Raw genomic sequence first — 14,774 nt, 5'->3', positions numbered from 1 at the left:
AAGATGAATTTCAGACATTATGGCAAGCTAAAGCTAATGTGAAAGAATACATCCAGTATGGTTTATTTATATGAAGTTCAAGCACGGACAAATATAATCTATAATGATAGAAATCAGAACAATAGTTTTCTTTGGCTGGGGGTGGTGAGTGGAAGGTGTATGAGGGAAGCTTTAGGGGGATGAAAATGATCTGTGTTTCGATCTTGGTGGTGGTTAAACAAATGTGTATCTATGTAAAAATTCATCAAGTTGTATACTTAAAATGTATGTACTTTACTATATAAAGTTACACCTCAATTTCAAAAACTAAGAATTTTTTTCAGTAATGTACAGTCCCACTATGCCAAATACTACTGTGGGTTAGAACCCTTAAAAACATTAAAAAATCTTTTAAAAGTTTTTGCTAATTTTATAAGTCAAAATGGTACTGAACTTCTGTTTTAACTTCCATTTATTGACAAGACTATTATTTTCAAATAGTTACTTGTATATCCTCTTTTTAAAGAATTTCTGTCTTTCAATTTATGTGTAGGGATTTTACTATTTCTCTTCTCAAAGGTGTAAGCTCCTTACAACATATGATATTAACCCTATGTTTATCCTATCCTGTTACTATTTTCCCCTCTTTTTACCTAAGACAATTTCTTGCCAAAATCTGTTTACAATTTTCAACAGACTTAAGTATTATTTCCGTATAATAAAATTCACCATGTTAGATATTCGTTTCATTAAGTTTAGTAAAGTATGCAGTTATGCAACCATTACCACAATCAACTTTCAGAACGTTTCCAGCACTCTAAAAAGTTACCTCGTACCCTCTTTCAGTCAGTCCCCACTGCCATCCCAGGCAACTCTGATAGTTTTGCCTTTTCTAGAATTCCATATTAAGAGAACATTCAGTATGTAGTCTTTTACATATGACTTCTTTCACCTAGTATGATGTTTCTGAGATCCATCCATGTTGCTACATGTATGAATAGTTTATTCCTTTTTGTTGCTAGTATTATTCCACTTTTTATATACCACATTTATCCATTTATCAGTTGATGGATGTATTCATTAATAACGCTGTTATGAGGCTCCTTCTTACATTCTGGATATTTGAAATTTGTGGCTTCTTCCTGTTTTGATTAATTTAGCTAAAAGTTTTTTTTTAATTTATCTTTTCAAAAAACTAGCTTCTGGTCTCACTGATTTTTCCCTATTGTGTGTCAGTTTTATAAATTGGTGGTTTCCGTTCTGCTCTTTATTATTTCCTTTATATATCTATTTTGGGTTTAACTTTTTCTTCTTTTTCTATTTTCTTACAAACTCAGATAATTGATTTTAAACTTTTTTTTCTAATATAAGCATTTAAAACTAGAAATTTCCCCCTCAGCAATGCGTTAGCTATCCTACAAATGTTAAGTTGGATGCTCATTTTCATTTAGTTCAAGATATTTTCTAATTTCCTTTGTGACTTCTTTGAATCATGGGTAACTTAGAAGTATGCTATTTCATTACCCCTTACTTGCGGACTTCCAAGATTTCTTTCTCTTTTTTTTTTTTTGTGGATTTCTTTCTGTTATTGATTTCTAATTTCACTGTGGTTGGAGAACATATTCTAAATGATTTCAATTCTTTTAATTGAGATTCTCAGTAAGACTAAGACTTATTTGACGACCCAGCAATGGTCTATACTGGTGAATGCTCCATATGCACTTGGAAAGAATGTGTATGCTGCTGTTTCGGATGGCGGAGTCTATAAATGTTAATTTTTTTTTTTAACTATAAGTATTAATTAGATCTTGTTTGTTAATGGTATTGTCCAGTTCTTCTACATCCTTGATGATTTTCTGTCCAGTACTCTATCAAGTATTGAGAGAGGTGTTGAAGTCTTCAACTATAATTGTGGATGTGTCTATTTCTCCTCTGTAGTTCTATCAGTATTAATTTACATATCTTGGTGCTCTGTTATGAGGTACATATATTTCTAATTGTTCTATCTTCCTGCTATATTGACGTTTTTATCATTATGAAATGCCACCCGTCTCAGTAGTATTCCTCGTCTTAAAGTCTATTTGCCTGATAGTAACACAATCACTCTAGCTCTTTTTGTTATTATTTGCATAGTACATTTTTTTCCATTCTTTTAATTCAACCTACTTGTGTCTGAATTTAAAAGGTGTGTCTTGTAGACAGCACAGATTTTGATGTTTGTTCTTTAGCTAGTCAATCTCTGCCTTTTGATTTTAGTGTTAATTCACATTTAATATAATTATTAAATATGACTAGATTTAGACTCCAATTTGCTTTCTATTTGTCTCATTTTTATTTCTCTGTTCCCCCATTTCTGCCTTGTTTTTTATTAAATAAGTGTTTTTTAGTATGCCATTTTAATTCCTCTATTAAATTTTTTAGCTGTCTTTCTTTGCTTTATTCTTTTAGTGGTTGCTCTAGGGCAGCTGTTCTCAGCGTGTGGCCCCTACACCAGTAGCATCAGTATCACATGTTAGAAATGTAAATTCTTGGGCCCTATCCCAAGCCTACTGAATCAGAAGCTCTGGGAGTGGGGTCCAGTAATATGTGTTTTAACAAGCTCTCCAGGTCTATCTGATGCACACTGAAGCTGTGAGTCGGCCTCTGGAGATTACCTCTTTAAATTGTAACAATCTAGTTCAAAGTAAAACTGACTTATCCCCAGTAAAATATAAGAACCTTGCACCAGCACAATTCCATCCTCCCTTTCCTTTGTGTTCCTGTTACCACACATTCCATCTATATATGTTAAAAACCTAATCTTCGGTATTATAAATTTTGTCTTAAATAATCAAATCTTTTAAAGAATATATGTGTGTATTTATTTATTTATTTATTTATTTATTTTTGGCTGCATTGGGTCTTTGCTGCTGTGCATGGGCTTTCTCTAGCTGCGGTGAGCGGGGGCTACTCTTCTTTGCGGTGCATGGGCTTCTCATTGTGGTGGCTTCTCTTGTTGTGGAGCATGGGCTCTAGGAGCATGGGCTTCAGTAGCTGTGGCACGTGGGCTCAGTAGTTGTGGCTCACGGGCTCTAGAGCACAGGCTCAGTAGTTGTGGTGCACAGGCTTAGTTGCTCCGCAGCATGTGGGATCTTCCCAGACCAGGGATCAAACCCGTGTCCCCTGCATTGGCAGGCGGATTCTTAACCACTGTGCCACCAGGGAAGTCCTATAATATATATATTTAATGCAAACGATTTTCTCTCATTTCTTACAATATATTTAGAAAATTCTTTCTCAGAGGAGATATCTACTTCTACGTTTTCAGGTTTAAAAATTTTAAACATTTCATTTTCTCTCTAGTATTAATTTTGGCATATGATGTGAAAATAAAATTCAAGAGTAATTGTTGAAAAGATCAAAGGAGGTATATTATTAATAGTAGTAAGTGAAAAGATACTGGTGGAGAGAGACAGAAAACATGGTTTAGATCTAAGCCTCATTTCTTCTAAAGGCTATACAAGGGTACTGAAGTAAGTTCAGAAGCAAGAAAGTGAACAGAATGAAGCATCTGTCTCAGTGTCTCCACTCTACACAGTAAATACAGTCAAAGTGTTTCAATATTATCACGTTTGATTTTGCTGGACCCACTTACCTTAACATTATAGCAGCGAATGGTGTGATCACTGGAACCAGTATAAAGGGCAGCATTCTTCCCAGAGGTCTGAGTAACCAGGAGGCAGTTCACTTTGGAGGTATGGCCCTCAAAGACACCAATATACTTCCGACTCTAAAGTCAAGCACAGTTCAGATCATTACTTGTGGATATAAATGGATTAGATAATGTATTTCCTCAAAAAAAAAAAAAAAGATGCTAAAACATACAGTTCATTGTTGTAGCCTCAGAGTCTAGAATAGTACCTGGTATCAAAAGGTGTTCAGTAAATACCTGTTCACTGAATGCCCAGCAAACAGTCACATGTACTGAGGTACCTGTAACTATATACTAACTGAGCCATAAGTTCGTTTGGGTTTTTCCATAAGATGTTACAGAAAAACCTGAACAAACTTTTTGGCCAACCCAATACTTAGGGCAATTTGCTATAATAAGACAGATCAGAATTTTAGTTAATATCTAGGGCAAGGCTCTCCAACAATGTGGACCAAAAAGCTAGCAAATCCAAACTATAGCTAATTACCCAAATAAGTTCCTGCATTTGATCAGTATGCAGAGCATGCGCCACAATGTTCAAAGACATGTCAGGTGCCATCACAGGTCTAGTGTTCCAGGTGTGGTTTCATAATGGAACATCCTGTTGTCTCTGTGCACATACTGTTATATATTTAGAATGTACATATATACCTATACTTACCTTTCAGTTCAGAGTTAGAGCCAATTCCCCAAATCTTACACTCACACCTCCTGGTACCATTGCTTCCTTCCTTCAGTCATCCCTGTTGCCCTCACATTATTAGGCTAAAGAAACCTATATACCTGTTGCCTACAGCAAACACATTTTCTCAGTCCATCATCAATCTAATCTTTTGATTTTCAAGGACTTCATCAATTTCAAATACTTTCACCATATTTGTTCAAACATAGTGTTCCTAAAGTTTCTTGGCTATCGTTGTAGATAAACAGAATTAGTTTGATGCATACCAGACTCAAAACTCAAAAGTCCATTCTATGAAAATTGAGAGTAATGAGCATTAGATTATCCTAAGTGTGGGGTAGTGGAAGACCGTTGCTCTTCTTAATAACCGGGATAATTAATCAACTCTCAGGGAAAATGCCTCCTCTTATATTGACTACTTCCCCAGTACTCACTCTATCCCTTCTCTATTATGTAGCAGCTATGTGACAGACCTCAGCATCAACTCCAGGGCTGGGACCTGACTGTTGCGAGCCTATTGTTATAATCCCATTTCCTTTTGCCAAGTGATTGTTCAGAGAGGAAAGCACAGGACCCTTTTTTGGTGGTGGGAGGGAAAAGAAACCCCTGTGGCTACTGACATCTATCTGTGAGCAGGAGGAGAACTTGCTTTAGGAAGAGGTGATATCAGAGAAGGCAGAATGGAGATAAAGAAAGAAATTAAGTCTCCAGTGATCCCACTGAGCCACTGGATCAACTGTATCTAAAGTTAGTCTAAAGCCCACTCCATCTCTGGACAGCAAATAAACTCCTAGTCTAAGAGACAGCTAGTTGGAGTTTCTAAAACCTGCAACCAAACAAAAATATTCAAACTGATGTATCAACTTACCACGAGATTATAAACTCGGACAGTTTTATCTGCTGAACAGGTATACAGTAAATTCCCAAATATTTGAATTGCATTCACTGCAGCTTGGTGCCCCTCAAAGCTCCCTTCTGTGGGCTCATCATCATCTCCTGGCTCTGAAGATATTTCTAGAAAACAAGAATATGTTTCAGAGATGTGTCTGCTTGTGTCTCAAAAGATACTAAAAAATTTAAAACATTACGAAAAAGTGGTCTCTGGATTCTCCTTAAAGCCTAGTTCCCCCAGCAAAACACCATATTTTCATTAGTGATCTTCATTATGAAGATTTCATAATAAGAAAAGGCAGGGAAGACCTTTCACTTAGGAACAAGATACTTATATAGTGAGCTTTGAGTGATACCCATAAGGCACCAAGTATCTTTCCACATCCAGTTTCCTCTGCTGCCAGTTATTTTGTTGAGTAAGGAATTAAGTAGTTCCTTCTCAAAGCAAAACACCCCAGAGCCAACAAAACCTTAATACAATTGTCCCTTGGTATCCAAAGGGGACTGGTTTCAGGACTCCCCCACCGCCCCCACACCAAAATCCACAGATGCTCAAGCCCCTTATATAAAACGGCATAGTATTTGCATATAACCTATACACATCCTCCTGTTTACAGCTGACCCTTGAACAACATGGTTTGAATTGTTGAGGTCCACTTACACACGAGTTTTTTTTTTTTTTTCAATAAATGCATATTACACGATCTGCAGTTAGTTGAAGCCATAGATACGGAACTGAAGATACAGAAGGCCAACTTTACTAATTAGTTGAACACGTAAGACAGCCAGGTAAGAGAGACGGGAGTAAGAAACTGAAATGCCAGGATTTGAGGATTTAGGGATACCATAACTGCTGGTCAAAGCAATCCTCTTGGTAACAAGCCCAGTCCCTGCCCCCTACTGTATAAGCATATTTAAGTAGATTTAAACCCTGGCTCTAATATTTACAAGACTTTTTTTCTGTGATTAATTTAAATAAAACTGAACAACCAAATACCTGAAGAGTTCTTTGATCCTTTTATGGAGGAGATCACAGTCTGAGTTTCTGCCACACTACAAAATAATAGCAAAAGTCTTCTTAGCATCTGTGTGAACAGGCCAGGCAGTAAAACTTACATTTTCATGACTCAAAAGATTGTTCTAAACAATGGACAAAATAGCAATGATATGAGATCGGTTTTTCCACCTGAAATTTCTATATGAAAGGAAATAAAAGTACAGTAAATATTTACAACACAAATGAGAAAGCAGAAAATCTCCATTGCTAAGGTTTGATTCTTCCATACCCATTATCCCTACTGATTTTCTATAAATGTGACTCTTTAAAAAAATTCTGATTCAGAACAAAAAGTTCTATTTTTTAAGAATAGAACGGTGAAAGCTGTTCTGATTGGACCAACACGGTGTCCTTACCTTACAGGGATGCCATCTTTATAACGGGTGCCAATCTCACTGGTAGAGCTAACTTCATCACAACCAGAGCGAGAAGTTTCTAATGAGTTTAGCTCTGTGGAGTTCCGAATATCCTTTTTAGATGGGCTGTCTGGTTTCTCTTCTCCAGATTCACAAGAATCAATGGCTACCACTTCTAACTGAGGATTAGGAATTTCTAGGACTTCCAGAGACGAGTCACTATCTGGTTCATCTCTGACACTCTCTTGTTCTGGACCAGTTCTGCTATCTTCCCAGGTGGAGGTTGTCACTTTCCCCCCTTTAGTGGACTTTCCAGTTTTTACTTTCCTTACAGGTTTAGCAGTAAATATATCCTGTTCAGTGTCACTGTTCTCAGGAACATGGGCAGCCCGCAGAGTTTTCTTCTTCCTAAGCTTCTTCTTTTTCTTGTTCCCCCTAGCTTCAGCTGATGTCAGAGTGGACTCTGCCTGTTGTTCTGGATGGTCAGCTGGAGAGTGGGGCTCTTTCTCTAAAGGGGTTTCTGAAGCAAAGGACAATCTTGGAAAAGAACTGGTACAGGCTTCAGACCCGCTGTTGCCTCTGTTTGGCTCTTCACCTTCTTTATTTATGCTAGGAAGACCAGATGATTGGGAAGAGGGATTGTTCCCTCTGTTTCTGGTATTTCCTTGCTCCACAGAAAACTTCAGTTCTTGGCTAGGCTCATGGAATCTCTCTGTTAGCTCTGATAAGGACAATGCTGCAGTGATAACTGGATAAACTGGACTACTGTCACTGATCTCTCCTGAATTGAGAAGGAAAAAAAAAATTATTCCATCGTTTTTGTGTCTGGTATTTGTAGTCATAAACTACAGTTATCACTGATTGAACTTCTACCAAATAATGACATTTCGATATGTTAACAGCTTTAACAGTCATGGTTTAGTTATCTCACCCCTCAGCTTCCCATAACCTACACATATTTCTATTACAGTATTTATATACTTTGCCTTGCATTAATCTCACAAATTACATGCATGTCTTATACCCTACAAAAGCTCCTTTTATGGGCAGGGATTGTTTCTATTGATCTTTTTTCTTTCTTGTTTGAAATGTCCACATATTTAACAATGTGTTTTATTCTTAGCAGACACTTAAATATCTATTTAGCTAAAGTGCTTTCACCTTTATTTCTTAGAAGTTTTCATTATGCATTTTACCTGTATATCATCCAATTTAGCTACATACTAGCAGTTAAAAAGTCAGCTGACTTAAAATGTCTATTTTCCTTGACTTAGTTATTTCATGTCTAGAAATTTAAACTGATGAAATAATCACAGACATACTCAAAGACATATACAATGCAGCGTTATACAGAATACAAAAAAAGGAAAAAACGTAAATATTCAAAGATTATATAAATTATTGTATATTCAGATTATGCAACTTCTGAAATATTATACAACTAGTAAAATAGTGTTTTAGGTGAATTATTTTTATGACACAGGAAAATGATCATAATTAAGCGGGAAAAAAATCAAGTTATAACAGACTATGACTTGTCCTTTGTATAAAGTCTCGTGTAAACACATAAACATTTATAATTTTAAAAGACTGAAATATATAACAAAATAACAAATCCACATTTTTATAGTTTCCCAATTTTTTACAATGAACATGAATTAGTTTTGCAATCAGAAAAGGAAATAAAATACAAGCTATTTTTGAAAAAAATACTACTAGTTTTTAAAAAATACTAAATAGTATCCATATAAAAATAACATAATTCAATATGAAAGATAATATACATTTGATATAGATATCAATGATTAGTGTGGCAACAGATAGCAAAATGTAGGATAATTCTTCAGACTTTTTGTTTTTGCTCAAAAAAAAATCACACAATATCAGTTTGCTTCTTTCATTTTAATATTTATTTATTTATTATTTATTTATTTATTTATTTAGGTTGTGTCAGGTCTTAGTTGCAGCAGGTGGGATCTTTAGTTGCAGCTCACAGGCTTCTTAGTTGCAGCATGCAGGCTTCTTAGTTGCGGCATGCGGACTTCTTAGTTGCGGCATGCAGACTTCTTAGTTGCGGCATGCATGGGGGATCTAGTTCCCCAACCAGGAATCAAACCCGGGTCCCTTACATTGGGAGCATGGAGTCTTACCCACTGGACCACCAGGGAAGTCCCTGTTTGCTTCTTACTTAATTTTCAATGTAGCACCACTGTGGTTATGCAAACTTCAGATGAGATTTTAAATAGCTTGGAAATTATTCTCAAATGGTAACTAGGTAAGAATTATTTTATGAAGAGAGTAAAAACCCTGGCTATTTCTCAAAACTGCCCAAGTTTCTATTAGATGATTCCAAACCCCAGAGCCCTCTGCCTTTCATCATGGCCACCTGCTCCTCAGGTCTATATTAACCCTAGTTTGTACTTGAAATGATAAAGATAGTTAAGTAATGAGAAATTCAGAGGATATATCTTATCTAGAAAATTGACTAAACAACTTCAATGCCATTTATCTCACAAAAACCAAATAATTCTGCACCAATCCTAATAAATGAAACCTGTTAAGTGCTAATCCAAAGTCACTTCAGTAATCCTACATTAGAGAAAATTAGAAAAAGGTTACCAATATTTAAATAATCTTCCTAAATAAGAAAACTTCAAGAAAAACTGTAATAATTTCAGTTTTAATGGGCAAGTATGATGTTACATCACTGATATAAAATTGCCGTAGACCCACTACAGGGTTGCCCTTAACCCAGAGAAAAGTTTACATACTATTAGCTTGCAGTAATTCCTTGGACACATTGCAAGCAGAGCCTTGTGACACAGCATTCACATTCTCATCTTGTTCAGGAGACATGGGTTCTTGTTTAATCTGAACTGATGAGTCCGGAGCAGGAACGCTGCCATGGGCTTGGAAAGTAGATGTGATTCCTTGGAGAGGGGCTCCAGTGGATGATGGAGACACATGGGAAGATGAAGGCTCCAGGAAAACCGGGAAAAAAGGAGTAGGCAGCAGTGTGGCATCAGCAGATGTTTGAGATCTAATGTTCCTTTGTTCTCGTGTAAGGTTACAGGGAACCTGGTCTGGACGCTCAGAAGGTTCATATGTTTCTAGAATGGGAAACATACACAAATGCAAAAATGTTATCTGAAAAGCCACTCATTTTTGAGCCAATTTGTATTTTTAAAGATTACAAGAGAATTTTTAAAACCCTCATAATTCTTTAAAACAGATTATTATATAAGCTATAATATACTATATATATATTATATAATATATATATAACCACCAAGGATACAGACAGAACAGGCATTAATATTCCAATTTTTCAGATTTTAAGTGACTTATCCAAAGTCACGTCGGTACTAACAGAAGAGTCAAAATTTGAACCCTAGTCTTAGGATTCCTAACCCAGGACTCTTTCTGTAACATTATCTCCACTGCTAAGCACTTTGGGGATGTACAGTCTCACAGGCCTTTCTATAGAAGGATGAAACCAAGGAGACACGAGAAAAATCATATTAACTTTTTCAAAACTACTTTAATTCCCCTCCACAGAGAACCAAAAAATAACAAGTTACAGAGGGTCCAATCCATCAGATTCTCTGAATACCTTGTAATCCCTGTAGAATCTGTATTCTATGGGTCCTCAGGGCACTCATCTCCATAGTTATCTAAAAATAAAGTATTTTGTTAAGCATTTTTAAATCCAACTTCAAGATGATCCATTTTCACTAGACATTCCATGTGCTACTACCTGCTGCTTGAGCATAAGTAGCCTCTGAACTTCAACATAAGCTGTCTGAAGAGCTGCACGGGCTTGCAGAAGGTTGTTATCCATGCACTGCAATGATTTGCTTAGTTCTTCCTCCCTTAACGAAATATGCAGCAGCTGGTCAACCTGAGAACGTTCTGTCAAAAGAAACCATAAAGTTCAGTTTAATACTGGAGACTTCTCTTTAATAATACAGTTCCTCAGAAGATGGAACTGCATCAATTGTCTAGGACAGGCCTTTATTTTCTCCCCACTAGGTCACTGGAAGGAGACTCATCAAATTTTACAAATCATGTAGTCAAACCTGATGTTGTCAGAAACCAAGCCTCATGGTTTCAAGCGTACCACCACATGCATGGTACCAATTTACCAAATCACCATCTTCCACCATGACCCTTCCAAACAACATCTCTGCCCCAGGCAAATCAACTCTTGTAGGTTTCATCTCCCATGTTCCTTTATCTACTACCCTCTTCACCCAAGGCTTTGGCTTAGATTGGGCCCCAAACCTGAACTGCTTGCACTCTCTTCCCGATTCATATTTTTCTAGTCTGTTAATTTAAAGTAGTTCTCTTTATTACAAAAGGCATCCTGAAGAAAATATAGCTTTGAAACAGTATACTTAAGTTACTTTAAATAAAATGTTCTACTATGTGCACGTATTTGTCATCTTTATGTTTGCCTATTTCCCATTCAATACTCCAAGACCTCTCCCCTAAACTCCAGACCCACATATCCAACTACCAACTTGATACCTCTACCTAGGTGTCTCTAAAGTCCTTTAACTCAAGGGATCCAAAAGGGAACTCACCATCTTCCTCTACCCTCAACCTGCAACTCTCATGGAGTTTTCTAGCTCTACAAATAATGCCATCATCCACCCAACTGCCACACCCAGAAAATGAGGTCACCCTTGACTCCCACCTTATCTATCACATCCAGTCACCGAAAGTTCATCTAATCACTTCCTGCACTAGCCCTTATACACTAATGGTGTTAGAGTCAGTGGAAGGCAAGAGTCATAGAAGCATATTAGTCAGGGAGCCACACTAATAACTTCTCTACCTAACTCACATGAGAAAAGCAACCAAGATGCCTCAAAAATGGAAAGTGAGAGAAATGGCTATAAATGACCAAGAGGGATAAAATTTTTACTAAATGTCCTTATTCCTCTTCACCCCACTGAAAAGGCCCAGTGACACTTTCTAGCTATACACTGAATTCAATTTGTCCGAGATATATATTAACTTTAGTTTTCAGGTCTAGGTGGCATCATATATTTCTTCTACAGCTGCAACTGGATATAGTAGGAAATCAAACTTTTTCTATGCCCTTAAGCAAGATGACAAAAATAACAAATATAAATAAATAAATAAATGGGCATTCCATGTTTGATAAGCTACACTCTGTATCAACTTGTAAAAAGGCTGAATTGCTGTAAGAACAATTTCTTTCTGCCAGAATATTCTATACTATACCTTTCTTTCCTTTAATTTTCCTTCTTTTATTTTTTCTCTCAAGACTTGGGAGTTCAGGAGAAGATCCATCCTAAGGAGATAAAGAAAATTGAATAATATTAAATATGTAAAGGCCATTATCCAGGAGGGGAAAAAAAGAACCAGTTCTAAGATCGTCATACATTATTCTTCATTATTGCTACCATCTCTAACAGGGCAGTAGGAGTCTCATGAACATGGTATGAACTCATATTAGTTGAATGAATGTATCTGATTAAAAAAAAATACAATCCAAGATCAAGTACCTCCCTAGCATCCTAGAGGGACGTTAATCCCACAGGGCTTAGGCAAAGCATATCACCTTGGTAAAAGCTAATAATACATGAATCAGATTTCATAGTTTCTACTTTAGAATTCAACAAGGAAATCTTTACAACAAAAAACTCAACAGCCTGAGACAAGCCCCAAGATATTAGCTTTGTCATAAGACAATCTCTCATCCAATAACATCCATACAGCATCTAGCTCAAAGGAGCAGAGTTGGAATGACTACTTTGTTATATTGTCCCAATATTAAAGGAAACAGCCCATTTTCTCACAGTGCCAGATTCCAGACTATATTACCACCAGCAACTCTTTCTTTTCAGAAAGGGTTAGGCAATATTAACATCACAGGTGCCAGAAGAGAACTATCAGTGAAGTAATGGATTCTAAAAAGACCAAGCTGGGTAACTTAAGTACAAAAGATAGAGTAACAGAGACTAAGACTATGCTCATATAGATGTACTCTCATAGTATAAAACCACCTTAGTGTTAAGCCTAGTAGTTCTGGGTCCGACAAGCATACATGCCCTACAAATGCAACACTAGAGTACCTTTCTTCAGCAGCAGTACAGAATGCATCATGAAAACAGATAAAGTTACAGCTGAAGATGTGGCTCATTCCTTGGTCAGGTGATACAAAGAATCATTGGCTTAGATACTAGTTTTAGAGATGACTTCATATTTTCCTAGTACTATACATTCATATTCAATTACATCTAACTTACTAGAGTTACTCAGTTAAAGAAACCCGTAGGATAAGAATATGAAAGTAAGAGTAAGCTTCAGAAATCTTTTATTCCAGAGTAGGGAGAACCACAACACCAGATACCCAAGAAAAATTAAACAGTTAAGTCCTTCTAATTAAGGCCAAGTCGCCACATGAAATGTTCTACAAAAAGCACAGGAATCATACTCACTCCAGTGGCTCTTCGTTTCTTTCTAATATTCTGGACATCATTTTGTTCAGCACCAGAAGTACAGCTACTGTCTGTGGCTGCATCTGTCAAACTGGAGATTGCAAGGGCTAAGGCTGCATTTGATGATAAAGAGTTTCCTTCTCCATTACTCTCCTGGGCATTGTGATTCTCTGAAAGTGGTGTAGAGCTCTCCTGGCTGTGCAGGTCTGTTGCCAAATGCATCAAAGGTATCGTATGGTCAGATGATAATTGAGCACTATGTCGCCTTCGAGTAGCAACATTTTCAGCTCTTTCACCTGTTCTTAGGGAGGCAGCTAGAGGTGTCACTTCCTGCTTAAGGCCCATGGTTGTTTTTTGACTCTGTGCAGACCTCAATGAGCTATTAGGTGAAAAAATCTGCTGGGGCTCATTTTCTTTGCCTGTACCTTCCTCACTGAAGAAGCTAAACACAGAAGGAGCCCTGTCCATGATCACACTGCTCTCTGAAAGGCTTCGCTTCCTTGCCAACCCAGGGGATGAAGAAATGGAAACACCTTCCCACTGGAATCCTTCTAGACTGGACAGATCAGGCTCCCCATCCAAATCCAAGACCTCTTGTTCATTTTGAACTAGAGGCACCATCTCGATGCCGAACCTCGAGAAAGAAAGAAAAAGAAAAATAATTAATCAGACATGGTTGGGAGAGGGGGCACCACTTAATATGCCAGACTCTGTTAAGCACTGAGGTTACAAATATAAATAGATGGTTTCTGCCCTCAAGGAGCATTAAGAGTTCTAAACATAAAGTAAGTTAACTCTACTGTAAGTATTATAATGTAACAAGTACCAAATTAGATATTTGTATACAGCTATATACAAAAGGAGGGAATAAAAACTGAGGGTTTTATTTAATATGGAGCTCTAAATCAACAATAATAAATACGTAATTTTTAACAGCAAACAAATAAAAAATAAACAAAAATGTTTATTAAGCATTTACAAGCAGCAGACACCATGCTAAGAACTTTAAAATCTCAATGATACAAGTTACAGGAAGAGAAAAGGGGGCACAATAAGTATGTTATTTCGACAAGGATAGAAATTTAAGCCTAGAGGGCTATGTAATTATAAAGCAGGATGATTTTCAAACTTTGCTACTTTCAAAAGTAGCAAACCTATGTTGAATGCTGCTTTACCATTCAGAAAAGTTTAGTGCCTCAACATAAGATGAATAGCCAAACTATTACACAAGTACTTAGGAGAAAGTATTTTGTGATCACAAATACAATGCCTAGAGCAAATACAGAAGGATAACCATCCACACTTTCTTAGAACAGTAATGTAATGAACAGAAAGGTAATGAGACAGAAAGGTAATGAGAACAGTTATACCTAAAAGTTGTACCACTCATTAAGATCTATAGATAGATACAGAGCTATAGATTGACTTTTTTTATGCTGTCACTTTATGGCCCCTATCACCAAAGTGCTAGATTTCTAAGTTTTTTTCCTTGTCCCTACTTCATTTCTCAGAAGTAGGTGTGCTTCTTTTTAACCTGAATTCCCTGCTAGGAAACACTTTATTCCATTTGTTATAGAGTAGCAGTCACTCTTGGATATTTAAACCAGACATCTACAACGTATATTTTTTGCAAACATTTAATTAA

The 14,774-nt window shown here is 36.6% G+C and overlaps 1 protein-coding gene across 2 annotated transcripts in view; it reads right to left on the bottom strand.

Moving 5' to 3' along the window:
- Positions 1-14,774, bottom strand: part of ZNF106 (zinc finger protein 106) — a 61,718-nt gene that overhangs the window by 13,797 nt on the left and 33,147 nt on the right. For both annotated transcript variants that reach the window (XM_059913517.1, XM_059913518.1), the window contains 9 exons: positions 13,130-13,763; positions 11,910-11,979; positions 10,414-10,568; positions 10,270-10,330; positions 9,428-9,766; positions 6,657-7,437; positions 6,241-6,296; positions 5,221-5,366; positions 3,614-3,748 (listed from right to left, as the gene is read on the bottom strand). In XM_059913517.1, coding sequence (XP_059769500.1) covers positions 3,614-3,748; positions 5,221-5,366; positions 6,241-6,296; positions 6,657-7,437; positions 9,428-9,766; positions 10,270-10,330; positions 10,414-10,568; positions 11,910-11,979; positions 13,130-13,763 — 2,377 coding nt within the window. The remainder of the gene's footprint in view (positions 1-3,613; positions 3,749-5,220; positions 5,367-6,240; positions 6,297-6,656; positions 7,438-9,427; positions 9,767-10,269; positions 10,331-10,413; positions 10,569-11,909; positions 11,980-13,129; positions 13,764-14,774) is intronic.

This window comes from Balaenoptera ricei, chromosome 2 (assembly GCF_028023285.1).
Source record: "Balaenoptera ricei isolate mBalRic1 chromosome 2, mBalRic1.hap2, whole genome shotgun sequence".
In the NCBI taxonomy this organism is placed as follows: Eukaryota; Metazoa; Chordata; class Mammalia; order Artiodactyla; family Balaenopteridae; genus Balaenoptera; species Balaenoptera ricei.
This window is presented reverse-complemented; position numbering and strand designations above follow the sequence as displayed.